Source organism: Tetrao urogallus (assembly GCF_951394365.1).
Source record: "Tetrao urogallus genome assembly, chromosome: Z".
NCBI lineage: Eukaryota > Metazoa > Chordata > Aves > Galliformes > Phasianidae > Tetrao > Tetrao urogallus.
The window spans coordinates 3,213,249-3,228,594 of record NC_136816.1 but is presented as its reverse complement, the minus strand read 5'-3'; the positions used below and the strand labels follow the sequence as shown (position 1 = coordinate 3,228,594).

General features: G+C 41.7%; 1 protein-coding gene across 1 annotated transcript in view; it reads right to left on the bottom strand.

Moving 5' to 3' along the window:
• The window catches only part of HSD17B4 (hydroxysteroid 17-beta dehydrogenase 4), a gene marked incomplete at its 5' end in the record, with an annotated part of 55,252 nt that extends 48,253 nt beyond the window's left edge, over nucleotides 1–6,999 (bottom strand). Inside the window, 2 exons of the mRNA XM_079548674.1 lie at nucleotides 3,986–4,039; nucleotides 6,942–6,999. Of these exons, the coding sequence (XP_079404800.1) occupies nucleotides 3,986–4,039; nucleotides 6,942–6,999 (112 nt within the window). The remainder of the gene's footprint in view (nucleotides 1–3,985; nucleotides 4,040–6,941) is intronic.
• Between the last annotated feature and the right edge of the window lie 8,347 nt (nucleotides 7,000–15,346).

Below are 15,346 nucleotides of genomic sequence, written 5' to 3'. Positions count from 1 at the left end.
GATTTTTGATTGTTAATACTCAAAATTTCTGTTCTCTGCTTATCTCACTTACACAGTTGAAGTTCTAAGCAATGTTAATAAAATCTGCTGCTCTGGATCCTACAGAGAATTTCAGATTATTAGAGAAGAAGAGTAAGTGACATTACTAGCTCACAGGAGAAAAAAAAACAAACAAAAAGTAGTATAATATATACAATCTTTTCTTTTTAAAATAACACTTGAAACAACTTTTCTTTTTCTTTCCACCACACACACTGCTTTCTTGCTTTGTCCAGGCCACCTCTCTGTGTTGCTGTATTTCAAAAACAAGGACTGGGATAATGCACCAATTACAGGCAGTTAATTCAGGTCTGTCATCAAACTGCCACAGCTACTGGATGAACTGTAAACAAGACTGGGAAGACTGTGTGCCTGTTTAACACAGTAGGTGAAGCGTTACTAGCGATCTTCATTATAGAACAGGTGAAGGAGTCTGAACAAAAGGAGAACAACCTGCCCCAGAACTTCAGATCCTGGTTCTGCAGGGACACGAGGGCCATCTGAAACATCTAGCTGCTCTGTACAAAAGGGTGAGGGTGCATATCATTAATGGTAGCCGTGCTGTAACAGTTTGCTGCATCTGCGTGTCCCAGAGCTTCACAGAATTCATGCACGCTAGATTTGGTCAAAAAACTTTCAAAAAAAATCACTCTTGCAACAGGTCTGAGAAGAAATTGTAAGACAAACAGAACTGACTACAGATTAATACGCAACATCAGTCTTTGGTTGTGGTGAACTTCAGCTCTGTGCCCTCCACTTTTGCAAAGCCCTCAAGCAGCCAGCTATAGTGAAATTTGCTTTTTGCTGGTCTTGATGGTCAACAACAACTGCAAACCTTCACTGTTCCTCTTTTCCCTCCTTTTCATATTCTGCATTTGAAGAGGTATGTACGTTGCAGGGCATGTAATAAAATCATTCTCCATTTCTCAAACCAAAAAGGACTCATCTAGAATCCTGTATTAAATTCTTTGTGCAACACTTCAGAGAGAGATGGAAACACTGGAGAAAATCCAAGTGTGTGAAAAAGAATGCCGAATCCTAGAAGAAATGAGTCACAGAAAGGGTCAAAGAAAGAAAAATGCACAGCTTGAAGCAGGAAGACTGAATACAGAATGTGCTGATATGCTCGAGAACGTTACAAAACTGATGAAAAAGAGGAAGGACACAAAATCTCCAAACTAAATAGATCATTATCTGATATTTGGAACTTGCAGCCAGCAGACCTCAGCTGAGGGAGGGAAGATTGAGGTTGGATGTCAGGGGGAAGTTCTTTATAGACAGAGGGGTGAGGTGCTGGAACAGCTGTCCAGAGAGGCTGTGGATGCCCCGTCCATCCCTGGAGGTGTTCAGGGCCAGGTTGGATGGGGCCCTGGGCAGCCTGGGCTGCTATGAAACGTGAAGTTTGGTGGCCATGCCTGTGGCGATGAGTTGGAGCTTCATGATCCTTGAGGTTCCTCCCAGCCCAAGTCATTCTACGACTCTGTGAGGCACTGAGGAAGTCACCTTTAAGTGTAGCATTAGAATAGGCAAGGTAGGCAGACCATTTAGTCCACAACTTCAAAGGTCTTTAATTTGACATTACAGAAAAATCAGTGAGGATCAGAAGCGGGAATTCTACCACGTCTTGTGTAAGAAGAGTGGGTAATTTTGTGCTAAATGTTTATACACAGATGTTCTGTTAGTCTCTGAAAGGCACTGCAACTCTCCTTCACTTCAAAAATAAATTTCTGAGAACATCTTAATTAATCACTTTGGGAAATTTGCCAAGTCAGGGAAGTACCTGTGGCTGAGTGCAGGCAATAACACAAGTGAAGCCATAATGAGTACACAAGGAAGAAGAAAGCTATCCTGGGCTTTGGAAATGATAAAATAACTCTGAAAGTGTAACACAGGAAATAAAACAACACATGAACAACTTTATCTAGACTCAAGCTTAGCATCTTGTAATTTTCAATTTAAAAAATCCATTTCAAAACCCAGACACCGCAGAAGTTGTGACAGAGTATGGTTATATCCTGAACTTCAGAGAGTTCCTCTACTGGTACACTATTAGCAGAAGCAGATCTGTACAGTGAAATAGTTGATGCTGAACACCTGACATCCCAAGTACACCCTTTTGACAAAACAAACCATTTAACAACAACTATCTGTAAGTCGGAGCTATAACTCAAATATTCATTTGGAAGAACTTGCACACTGCTAAATTTCATCTTCCGTTTTGGTTTCCAAAGGAACACCATTCCTCCACTTCAATACCATCCCACAATGCAAATGAAACAGACATGGTAAAAAAAGATGCATGTAATCAAACTAAAACAACAACACAGAAAAGCATGCAAACTGCAGATACACTGAAAGGAAGAAATAGCAGGATCTGGACATAATTCAGCATGTGAGACAAAAAGCATTCCCCTCTTCATGCTTATAAGTCTTTCTGATAGGGACCATGAAAAATACCAAGTATGACAAAAAATTGACAGCAAGCAACCTTAACAGTGAAGGAAAATGGAGGTATTCCACTTGGTCACACTTGTCAGTCAAACCTGGCAGCAATTCATACAACAGAAGATTACACACAGATTGAAACTGGACAGAAAAAACTCCCAAGTTGAGACCCCACTACTCCTCTGGAGCATCTGCCCACTGTTTTTGCATACCTTCTTTTCTGTAATTAAAAAAAAAAAAAATGTTTTCAAGAGAAAAGGCATAGGTCTCAGTCTCATACCTGCTTTTTTTTAAATTAGATAAATTCAGAAGCTTACAGAAGTAATTTCTCAACTCTTCGGAGTCAGAATCATAAGAGAAAAAGAAAAATAAATATAGGCATGATAATAAAAGAGCACTCCTCTACAAGTTGAAGTGAGGTTCAATTTACAGAAAGGACCAAAAGCCTTCCTTTACAATTAATTCATATCATACTGATTTAGCTATTGTGCAATAAGGCCATGAGCTAAAGCAGTATTAGCTGTTGTTGGGTAATATAATACACTCTCTTTCAGATCTTTCTGGAAAGTCTAGAACATTACTAACTGTACACAACCAACATTACTAAACATTGTGACTATTTGGGACCTAATTCATGTTAAAGGAGAACTTGTGACAAAGTATTCAAGTTTCCAATAAATAAGGTCGAAAGTTTTTTAAAAAATTTAATAATGACAATAAGTATAGTCAATTTTTATGAAAGTATCTAGACTGAGATTGGAATGTTCATTTGAAAGCTGCAAAAATCATCCAGCAAATTCTTGCCCACATTCAACAAGCTGTTCAAGTATTTAATCTTGACCTCATCAACAATATCTGTAGAAATTCACTCACAGGCAGTGAAATGGCAGAGGCCAACTGCCCAAGACCGTAACAACCTTTAGAAGTGGCTTCTGACATGACATTTGGCAGAGCTAAAGAAAGCGGAACGCTGTAAGCACAAAACCCTTTACAGGGAGGTATTTGTTACTGTTATTTTATTAATGGCTCCTTTGTAATGCTCTGCAGAAGGAAACAACATAGCCACTTCCAGCATATATGTTACTTTCTGGGGCTACCAGTACTGCACTACATTCTGATGTATTTACTCTCCTAGGAGAAGGTAGCAGAAGACACATAGGCACATTTCTAAGTGGTCGTATTAAAAGTTTCAGAACCGTGCTCACCTGAGATAATATTCTCCTTGGCTACAGTGTAGCATGAAGACTAGTATATATAGGACGAAATTCAAGCCAGGATGATTATCTGATTCAGATTGGCACTCCAGCAAAGATAAACCCTTGGACAAATTTAGGCAACTTGTTCCATTAAAAATAATACCCCTTAGAATCTAAACAGCAAGAGATAAGACAAAAAACTATTCTATAAGAAAGCCTACTGTCACAAAGGGCATGGACAGCTGAATGCCAGCTGTGGCAAAAGGTAAAGGTTAGTGTCTTGATCAAGTTACGGTAGAACTTACCAACCACTGAAGCTCCTCTTTCGGCAAAAGCAAGAGCATAAGCTCTGCCCAAACCTGGTTTAAGAAAGCAGAAGTTAAAAAAGTGTCAGTTTGTCTCCTGAAACATAATTCTAAAAAATCTAAACAAAATTACAACGCATGGAGAAAAAATGCACCAGATCAAGACAAAAGTTCTGCAGGTTTTAAGTAAAATTTTATCTCCCATTAGAACTGAACTTTCACATAATTTCAAATCATAAAAGTTAATTAGCAGATAAACTCTTGACAGACAAGAGGAAAAAAAAATTGCCCATGATTACTCTTTGTTACTGCACTCAGCATAACCATGAGGGAACGCTGCCTGCTGTGATAGAAACATACACTGGTAAGGCACAAAGTTTAATGACTTGACACAACCTCACAGGAGGGGATGTTTTGAGTTAATTAATTACATTGTAAGAGAATTCCAGAATTATAGTTAGCCTTTAAGATCCAAAGAACTTTACAAACCAAACTGTGACTGAAGATGTACTGACAAAACCCCTCTAGGTATCTGGGTACAAAGCAATCTCTCAGTACCACAGCTAGCTAGGTACACAAAGCTCACCTAGCCTAACAATAGAACATAATTTTTGCCTCACATGCAAAAGCAAGCCTATTGTACTTTCACTCTGATTTCATGCTAAGTGGGCTAAACATTAGTTATTTGTAGTGACAGATGATTCACTTACACGGACTTTATACCCCTCTCAGTCAAAAGTTATTGAAATTCATAATGCAGACTCCATTTTCATGAAAAAAAAAAAAAAAGCAATAATCAGAAGATCATAAAACAAAGAGTAATATGCGCCAGTGCACTCAACTGGCAAGAAAGAGCAAAGCGTTTAAAAACAAAAAATAATCTCAAAATAAAATTAATTAATTGGTTTTAACTGCAGAAACAAATGACAGTGCTGCACAATAGGCAAGCACAAGGACTTGCCCAGAATGAAAGCAAACTGAAGTATCTTAGATGCCTGTGTGTGTGAATACAGGTCCCACTTCGAAACAAACTACTGGTGCAGATGTTTTAGATAAATTTTCAGCTCTCAACCGTTCATTGCCATTCAAAACAACCAATGTCAACAAACAAGGCAGTTAGCAGACTATCATAGATTCATAGGATATTCTGATTTCTAAAAGGCCACCTACTCCAACTCCCCTGCAATGAACAGGGACGCCTACAGCTACCCTACAGTGCTCAGAGATTTTCCATGTCAGCTCCAGCCTGACCTTCAGTGTCTCAAGGGATGGGGCATCCACCACCTCTCTGAGCAATATGCTAACTACAATGCTCTAAACTAGACAGAAACAAACCAAGAACTAACTTGACATTTAACAGGGTTTCCATTTACCTTTGCTTGGATTTAATCATCTACTTATCAACAACTCTTGTGAAATAAACATCCAGGGACAGTTTTTTTTTCTGTTTACAAACCATTTACAAGCAGCTGAAGTACAAAGGTCATTGTACCCATACTTACAACAAGCAATTGTTGCTCCACACGCTGCTTTCTAGAAGTTTTGCTACTGAGAAAGGTGTTTATTTGTTTTGTTTTTCTGTCAGCTAAGAGCTTAACCTCTACTTCAGAGACTTTTGTACAGAGAGAGAGGCACACCAATCTGGTAAAAGTGAAAGACACCACACAAAAACATGGCCTCCCTCAGTTTTTGTCAGGGTCAGCCCCTATGAGCAACACAAATCAATCACTTACTACTCTTCAGCTGATTTCTCATTCATGGTCCAAAAGATGTCAGATCACCCATGCCCCCAGAATAATCCCATTAAAAACAAACAAACAAAAAATGGGAAAATTTCACTGTACATAGACAATCTTCTCAGAGGATAATGGAAAACAAAGTATAACTACAGATTTTGTCACTAACTCCTCAAAACTCACAAGGTTCAATGAGAAGTGTTGGTCCTGCACCTGAGGAGGAATAACTGCAGTATAGGTAAGCCCTAGGTAGACAATGTGGTCAACTGACCACAAGCCAGCAGCGTGCCCTTGTGGCCAAGAAGGCCACAGGTGTCCTGAAGTGCATTAAAAGAATATGGCCAGCATGTTAAAGGGAGGTGATCCTCCCCCACTACTCTGCCCTGGTGAGACCACATCTGGAGTACTGAGTCAAGCTCAGGGCTTCCTAGATGAAAAAAAGACAGGGATGTTCCAGAGAGTCCAGAGAATATGATGAAGGGTCTGGAGAGTTTCTTGTGAGGAAAGGCTGAGGGGGCTGTATAGCCTAGAGCACACTCAGAGCGTATCCTATCAATGCTCATAAATATCTAAGGTGCAGAAGCACAGCTTTTCAATAGGACAAGGAGGAATGGATTTAAGCTGAGACAGGAGTGATTTAGGTTAGGTATTAGAAGGAAGTTTTTCACTCAGACGGTGGTGAGGCACTGGAACAGGTTGCCCAAGGAGGCTGTGGATGCCCCATCCCTGCAGGCATTCAAGGCCAGGCTGGATGTGGCTCTGGGCAGCCTGGGCTGCTGGTTGGCGACCTGCACACAGCAGGGGGTTGGAACTGGATGAGCACTGTGCTCCTTTGCAACCCAGGCCATTCTGATTCTGTGAAGCCAAGCTCTTTCCAGTGGTGTGCAACCACGAGGAGCAGTGGGCACACAGATAGACCTGCACATGAAGAAGAACCCCCTTAAGTGTGACAAAGCACCGGAACAAGCTCCCAGAGAAGCTGTGCTGTGGCTTTCTGTACAGACACTCAGGGCCCGTCCGGACGCCTTCCTGGGCAACCCTGCAAGGATCCCGCTCTCTTTTGGCAGCAGGAGTCACGGCGGTCACCTCTGCGCAGCCTTGGCCGCGCCGCGCCTCCCCCGCACCGGAATCCAGCGGGAGCACCCGCGCCTTCACCGCCTGCAGGGCACCGGCCAGGCCTCGGGCTCCTCCACAGCACGGCACGACATAACGTCGCTCACCTCCTCCGGCGCCGGTCACCAGCACCACCCGCCCGTCAAACCGCAGCCCCGCCGCCATCGCTGTCCGCTCGGCTCGCGACCCCTTACGCAGAACGCGGTGCCCAGAACGGCCCGGCGAGCAGCGACTGGGCCGGCTCCGCGCAGGCGCATCTACCCGCCCCCGAGCGCCACGGCGGGGCGGGGCGGCCGTGTGGGAGGTGCAGCTCCGCCCGCTGTGGCTGCGGGGCGGCTTGGGGAATGGCGGGGCTGAGCTCGCCCGAGGGACTCGTCTGGAACGCGGGAAAGAAATGAAAAGCAAACAAACAAACAAAAAAACCACAAAAACCCAACAAAAAAAAACAAGTTGAATTCGTCGGTTGAGATAAAACTCTTTATTAAGACAGAGGAAAGAAAAATATTGTGGCTATATATATATATAAATATATAACAGGTGATGCAGAAGTAATTGCTTGCCACCCCCCAACTGATATCCAGGTAGTCCCCAAGCAGTGGAGCAGAGCAAGATGAACTCCTCCCCCTTCAAAACTCCTTCTGCTTGATATCCTATGGTGTGGAAAATCCCTTTGGACACTGTAAGCCAGCTGTCCTAATTCTGTTTCCTCCAAGCTCCATGGGCTCCTTACTGCGAATGGCTTTGGCTCTGTACAACACTGCTTAGCAGCAGCTATAAACATTGGTGTGTTATCAACACTGCTTTTCTCCTACAGCATCATAGTGGACACTGAAGAAAACAGAATCACAGAATGACTAGAGCTGGGAGGGACCTCAAGGATCATGAAGCTCCAACCCCCTGCCACACGCAGGGCCACCAACCTGCACATTTAATACTAGGACAGGCTGCCCAGGGCCCCTTCCAACCTGGCCCTGAACACCTCCAGGGATGGACGGGGCGTCCACAGCCTCTCTGGGCAGCCTGATAAATAAAACAATTCTGTCCTAGTTGAAGCTAAGGCAGGGATAAGATATTTTAACTTGCTTTCTTTGTTTCTTTCTTTGTTTCTTAGTGGCCCTGCATGTGGCAAGAGGGTTGGGGATTCATGATCCTTGAGGTCCTTTCCAACCTTGGCCATTCTGTGATTTTGTGATTCTGTTTATCAACATCCTATTCTTTTTTTTTTTTTTTTTTTTTTTTTTTTTTTTAAATTAAAAAATAAAAATAAAAATTGAGAGAGACAATCTTCCCCTAGTCATTTTTGCCCGAGATGAGGGATGGAGACTGGAAAGTGATCTCCCTGTCTCTGTCTTGACCCAAGCATCCTCGTTCTTTGTCTCTTTCCTGTTTTAGGGGGCAGTTGGTTGGGCAACCCATGAAAAGACTTCAGCTAAGGATAGATAAAAACTAAGTCTCCAAGAATCTAGACTCTCCAAGAATCGCTGCTGTGAAAATATGCTGAATTTGGCAAACAACTTCCAACTTCCTGCATTCTCCTCATCTTAAAAAAGGATTGTTTTCCTTGGAGATTATAGTGATCATAATGTAGTCACACTCACAACTTTCATCAATCCTAATCAGATTACTTATTCATTGATACCTAACTGCTAAGTTAAAATATATATGGGGAAGGTTGTTGTTTTTGTTTTTGTTTTTTTTTTTGGTTGGTTTGGTTTTTCTCCTTGTTTCAGTCATAAATTGACAGTCTGCCATACCTTATTGGAATTCAGTGTAAATACACTTGGATGCAATTTTTCATTTCCAGACAGCTAATTCATTTCCTTTTAAAATAATTCACATCCATTTTCTACTGGTCTGTTTCATTGCTTTGGAAAGCCGGTTTAAGGAAATCGCTGAGCACTGGCTGAGGATATAAATGAGTTCCATAGAAACATCAAGCATATTTGCTTCTAAATAACCCTGCAAAAATGAATAGCTTCCCTTTTACAGGCTGCAAGCCACAGAAGGATATATAACACAAATGGCTGTGGAACTCTGTGTATCACTTAACCTGTGGGTAGTCACCTGAATATTTTTTCCTTAAAATTCACTTTTAGCAGCTGCTGGTAACTGTGTATTTTGTGAAACCAATCACCTGCATTAAATAGGAGCAAGTATATCTGTCCCTTGTACCACTGCAGGTAAGACATGTCGTAAGACTCGTTCATTCAGAGTGTAACTGTATCAGCTTTGGAGCCCAGCAGCAAATCCACGCAGGATTTTCTATCATCACCTACCCAACTCTGAGCTGATGAAACATGGGCAGGGATCTCACAGAATTCTTTCTTCTCACTTGCTCACCCTCCCAGATGACTGAGAGCATCATTGGCCTTAATGTCTAGAAGATGTAAACTCCCTGGAGGACAGTGTTAGGAGTGCCCAGTATTCAGAGCTGCAGATAAGCTTATTTCACTGGGGAAAGCAACAACACACTCCCTCTGTGCAGACAAATCTTACTTAATGATAACACTTCTTGCACCGTTCACACTGTTTAGATTATTTCCAGAGCTAGCACTAAGATTTTTAACTGTTGTTGCACATTATCTCCTCTGCTATTGGTATGTCATTGTGTACCCTGAGAGAATTGATAGTTACCTGCATGACAGCTACTGGAAGACTTCCAAGAAATAAGAATTTCTGACCTCGGGAAGTCAGTAACATTCGCCATTTTAGAAATAGTAGGAATGCAGATCTGTTGCCTGTGATGTTAATACATAAAGTTCTGTTTGAAGGGCGGAGTTAGACCGAATTAAATCCTACAGTTGCAATTTATAGTTTAGACACTAGAGGAAGCGCAGTGCTACAGCGAAACTGAGATCCATACATTTACAGATAAAATGTTAGTAATGACATTTGCATCCAACAAACACAGAAAAGATCACATCCAAGCATCACTGCTTCTATATACACTGGTTTTGCTTAGCCAATAGGTTTGCTCACATGATGGCATCCTCCTGCCTATATAGGCACCTACAGGAAACTACAAGTAAATAGAACAGCTGTTAAAAGTTTTAAGTGTGAGAAATATTGTTGAATTTTGTGCATAGAGAGTCTCTTGCAATAAATGCATGTTGTGCTGACACTGTATTAATCATAATAAAATACAACCAGAAGTAATTCTACTTCCAGAAATAGTGTTTCCTTTTAATGCAGTTCAACACAAGAACAGATTTTCCTATAGCATGAGGATCAGTGCAGTCAGCTGTCTAATACCATGAAAATATTACTGACTGAGTCATTTTGCAATTGCTGTTCAAGAGGAAGTAACAGATTGAGCTCCTGTGAGCTTTGGCTCATTCTTGATACTGTCTTTATTATTGCTGCATTGTGTGATCGGGCTTCCACTGGGGAGAGGAGAGGAAAGTCTCCAAGAGCAAGATTGCTTCTTGCTGCCACAGGAGCAGTACAGTGCACAGAAGAGGGACTTGCACACATGTAGTTATAGTACTATCTCTTGAACACTATGCACTGTTTCCCAGGTTTTCATCAGGGTGCCAAGGGTCACATTTCTGCACTATCCAGCAAGTTTATGAGACCATTTCTTAGGGAAATGCATAAAAACTAACAGCAGAAATATCCAGCTTAGTCAACTGTATATACACTTCTAGAAACCTCTAGTTAAGGCTGAAAGCATTAAGACACTCAATAGGAACTAACTTAGTCATCCTTACACTATCAGCAACATTTGCATAATCCTTAACTTAGAGGATGTGGTGTCCAAAGCGGCATAGTTCTGACAACAAGGCTATAAACTAGTCCTTAGAGGCTGGTTTTGGCTTCTTTCATGATCTTAACGAAGGCATTTGGGTTCCATTTACTTCTGTTCACTTTTTATTAGACGATGGGCAGGAAGAGGACTCTACTCAGGAATTTACCTGGAAGTTAGTTATTACATGCCTCTAAATAAGATCAGGCCTTGAGGTACTTCTTACAGCATAATTTTTTCTTCTTGTGACTAACATGCCTTGTTAACACCTCAGGATCTTCTATAGCTTTCTTGTTTTGATGCATGTGCTGTAACTAGAATCACAGAGTCACAGAATAGACTGTCTTGGAAAGGACCTTATGAACCATCCAGTTCCAACCTCCTTTCCACAGACAAGGTTGCTGCCCACCAAGTCAGGCTGCCCAGTGCCCCATCCAAACTGGCCTTGAGCACCCTTCAAGGATGGTATATCCCCAGTTTCTCTGGGTAAACCACTTTCCAGTGCTCCATCACACTCTGAGTAAAGAACCTCTTTCTAATAGCTAATCTAAACCTCCCCTGTTTGAGTTTAAAGCCATACCTCCTTGTCCTACCACCAGCAGATCATGTATAAGGTCAATCTCCCTCCTGGTTATAAGATTCCCTCAAGTACTGAAAGGCCACAGAGATTTCCTGGAGCCGTCTGTTCTCCAGGCTGCACAACCCTTGCTCCCTCAGCCTTTCTTATAGCAGAGGTGTGCCAGCCCTCCAGTCGTCTTCCTGGCCCTTCTCTAGGCCTGCTCCAATAGCTTCACATCTTTCCTGTGCTGGGGGTCCCAGACCTGAACACAGTGCTCCAGATGGGAAGTTGCAGAGTGCAGTGAGGTCTGCCCTGAGCCTCCTCTTCTCCAGACTGAACAATCCCAGCTCCCTCAGCCACTCCTCGTAAGACTTGTGCTCCAGACCCCTCACCACTTTCGTTGAAAGTGTACTAAAGTGAAAATTTTCAGGTTTTTTTTTTTTTAATTACCTCTTAAAAAAAAAAAAAAAAAAATCAGTATACAAGGAGCCCCTCAAACTGCAAAGGAATTTGATGGGTTCCCTTAACAATGGAAAATAATTTGTTCCAAAAGTCATCTGAGCTGTCAGAAAATGGAAATCTCAGTGCAAAGTAGTACCACCTGTAGCCACAGTGAGGTGATGTTAGGTGGAAAATTGGATGGACTAAAGCTGTTAAGCCACAAATGAATAGCAAACTCAGTGTAATTTTAAAACCGAGTTTTAAAATGAGTGAGTCATAGTGGGAGAGTAATAGCAGGATATCCAGTTTCCAAACTCATCTAGACAGTGTTTAAAGTGGTTGAAACTGATAACAAAATAAGTGAGTCAAAAAGGACACTGTTTTGTCTCTTAGTAACCAGCATGATCTTCATCATGAATATTTGTCATTAACCCTTTTACTGGCATAGCAGGCTTTAAAAATTGCATGAAAATTCTCTAGAAATAAAAAATCCCAGGCATTAACCCTGCAACACTGAGATTAATTTGTTTTGTTTTCTGTTATGCCTCTTTCCCAGCAACAGGTGGATTGTTTCATAAAAGGTAAATTTTCACACTGCATATTAAAACAAATTTAATGCCCATTGTACAACCATTCTTTCAACTAAGAAGTTAAATAGCTGGAAGTTTCTGGTTTTTTACTTTGTCTTTTTTTTTTTTTTTTTAACTCAAGTTTGTGTGTTTTGTGGACACTGCAAGCCTTCTAGTGTCATTCAAAATGTTTCCTACTGTCTACTGCCACTGAGTGTGAGCAGAATAAGACTGTTGACAAACCTGCTTTTACTCTAAACTTTTTGATATTGCTAAAAGATACTCCTTGGTCATAATGCTCATTTTTAAGAACTTAATTTGCTTTCTAAACGTTTCTGTTCATGGCTTAGGGGACGATCAGATGTATATTGATTCCATGCTAAAAATGGCACCTTTCAAAAAGCAGTACAAAAGCGCGGCAGACAGAGATGTAACACCCCACATGTGATAACAGTCACATAGCTGGAGAGGTCCCAGGTGTTTTTAATATAGGTGCATTCTGCTCTACAAAACCATTGTGCATCATTCCCATTTTCTCTCTCACTGCAGCCCAGCACTGGCTGTCAGCTCACAGAGGTCACTGAGATGTCTCAGCCTTGGGCTCGTTACTAAGGCTAATCTTACAGGCAAATGCCAGGATGGCACCCTGTTACTCTCTCAGTACAAGTGATCAGATATAACGATTTGCTTTGATTAGATGTACTATTTTATGTGATATAATCTCCCCACTTAGGAATTTTCAAAGCTAGCACATATAGTGATTCTGTTGATTCTAGAAATATCAAGTATATGATTCCCACTCTAACTTGTCTCCTCCTGCGTTCATAAGTCTATGCTGGCTTGTAAGTGGGGTTTTCTTTCATTGAATCCAACATTTTTGACACTCAAAAAGTAGCTTTCATGACGTGATGTTCAGGAGCAGCACATTGTGCAGCTAGCAGGGGTGTGTTCTTGAGAGCTAATTACAAATGCAAATGGAGATGTTTTTACAGCTTTTGTCAGCCTGCCTCACAGGAGGTGTCATGCCCCTGTTCTGGTAACAAACACTAATTTTTGGATTTGTTGCCCATACTGCTCAATTAAATGGGAAATCCACTCTGGGAGTGGAGGCAGAGCACTTGATTCCATGAGAGACTCAAGGTTTAAAGAAGCCCAAAGCCCGGAGTCAGTCAGAGGTTGGTGGATTGCTGAGCTCGTATGTAGTAACACGTTGCTATAATGAACTCATTAAGCAGAAACTTGTTGCATGTGCAAATTCGTAGCTCTGAAAATATATGCTGGGGAGATGCCAACAAAAGGTTGCTGCTATAGCACAGCCCTAAATTTCACTCTAAATGTTTCTTCCTTAGAAATCCATCGGTCTCCTTAAAGGAAAGAAAAGGGAGACAATGAAAAACACATGGACTAAAATAAGAGCTAAAGAGACAAGCAAATAACCATGTGCAGCATTCTCTGAAAATCTGCTGCGTGTTGGCTTTACTACAAAGTTATGGGTAAAGAGATCCCACAGATTCTGAGATGTGGGGGTGGTCTATTGTGAAATCCATAATCTCACTGATGGCCAGGGTGTATTTGTCTGATCTGGCTGGTTGGGTGGGTGTCCCTTCTTCCCTCACTGCTTTATAAATCCCTCCGAGAGCTGTGCACTGGGTCAAAGAGAATGAATTCCCTGATAGAGATGCACATTCATCAGTCAACAGCATACAGTAACTGTGCTCCCTTGATAGAACCTCCAAGCAAGTTCTGTAATTCTGTGAGATAAATCTTTTACTGAATAGATGGAAGAGTTGAAATTCCTCCTGAGAAAACCTGATTCAGCGCAATTGCTTCCTGAATTAATGGCCAAATTGAGCTCTGGGACAAAACCTTCCAAGAGGTTCTGTTGTTAGGATAAACCCAAGCAGATACTCTACTGAACAGAAAATCAGTACGAAAGATAGACTGTTTTCAAGCTGTACCTCCAAAAATTAGCTCTTTCCTCAAGATGCCTCCAAGCACATTCCAGGGTTCTTGTTTCTGATGTTATTACAGCAGGGTTTTGGTTTTTTTTCGTGTGTGTGTGTATGTGCACACTGCACAGATAAATGTCTAATCTCCAGCTGTGGCAGACTTCCATGTGTTTCTCAGAAATACCCAATCCACCAGCTTCCACCTCAACCACCCCAAAAATGTACATGAAATCTGAGCAGCCCCGGCTTAGATCAAATGTATTTTGTAATGAGGATTCCTCCCCAGCCTGAAGAGCAGTTTTAGTTACAATTAAATGAAGTATGGAACAGTTGATTAATTGAGAAGCAGGATGGGCAGGTGGAGTTAAGTTAGTAATTACATAAACGCCTTGTCCTTCAGAAGACATTACTCCTCCTCAGCCCTTGCTTTGTTAATCAATCAGGAGTGAAGTGGGATATCCTAATTCCCCAACCAGAGTTCTAAAAGAAGCAGAAACTACTTCTCATCAGTAACGTTTTGTAAAGGGCTTTCTTTCCTGTTTCAGCTTTGGGGTAAAATGTAGATTGCAGTGCCATGGGATACTGGAACTGCAAGATCAAACATATTGTCTTACTCAGCCAGACAAAGACAGATGCTTACTGTAGGCAGACCTTATCACAGTGAAGAAAGCAAGGCAAAGTTAATGAAATCTTGGTGTCTGATCACAGCCCTTTCTCCCATGAAAGTGCTGAGCTTTCCTTTCCCCTTTTCTCTAATAGTTCCTCTTTTGATGGCACAGCCAACGTACCTTTGGGAGTGTCTGTACCATTGAAATAGAAGCAAGCAGTTTATGATTGATGCAGATAGCTTTTGAGTTGGGCAGATTCCCTTTAGTTCCAAGAATGAGATCATTTTGCCGTTGTTGAATTATCAAGATCCTTGAGATGCAGAACCAGCTTTCTTGAAATGAGCAGCTAATTTCACACCATGTCCCAGGACCAAAGCACTTCCCCTGGCTCAAATCACTGCCTCAGTCTGCTCTACTTCTGCAGTCTCTTTGAAGGTCTAGCAGATAAGACATAATATAGACACTGACTCTATAAAATAAAAACAACCCTCAAACAAAGAAAGCCACAGTATCTCAAATCCAGACAGTGAAGTAAACTGAGAGCATCAACTAAGCACCTCTGTACTGGGGAATCTGTGTCTCTTCACATCATAAGAACACCTAATTTAACAGTGGTGCACTGCAATACCAACAGCCAGGAA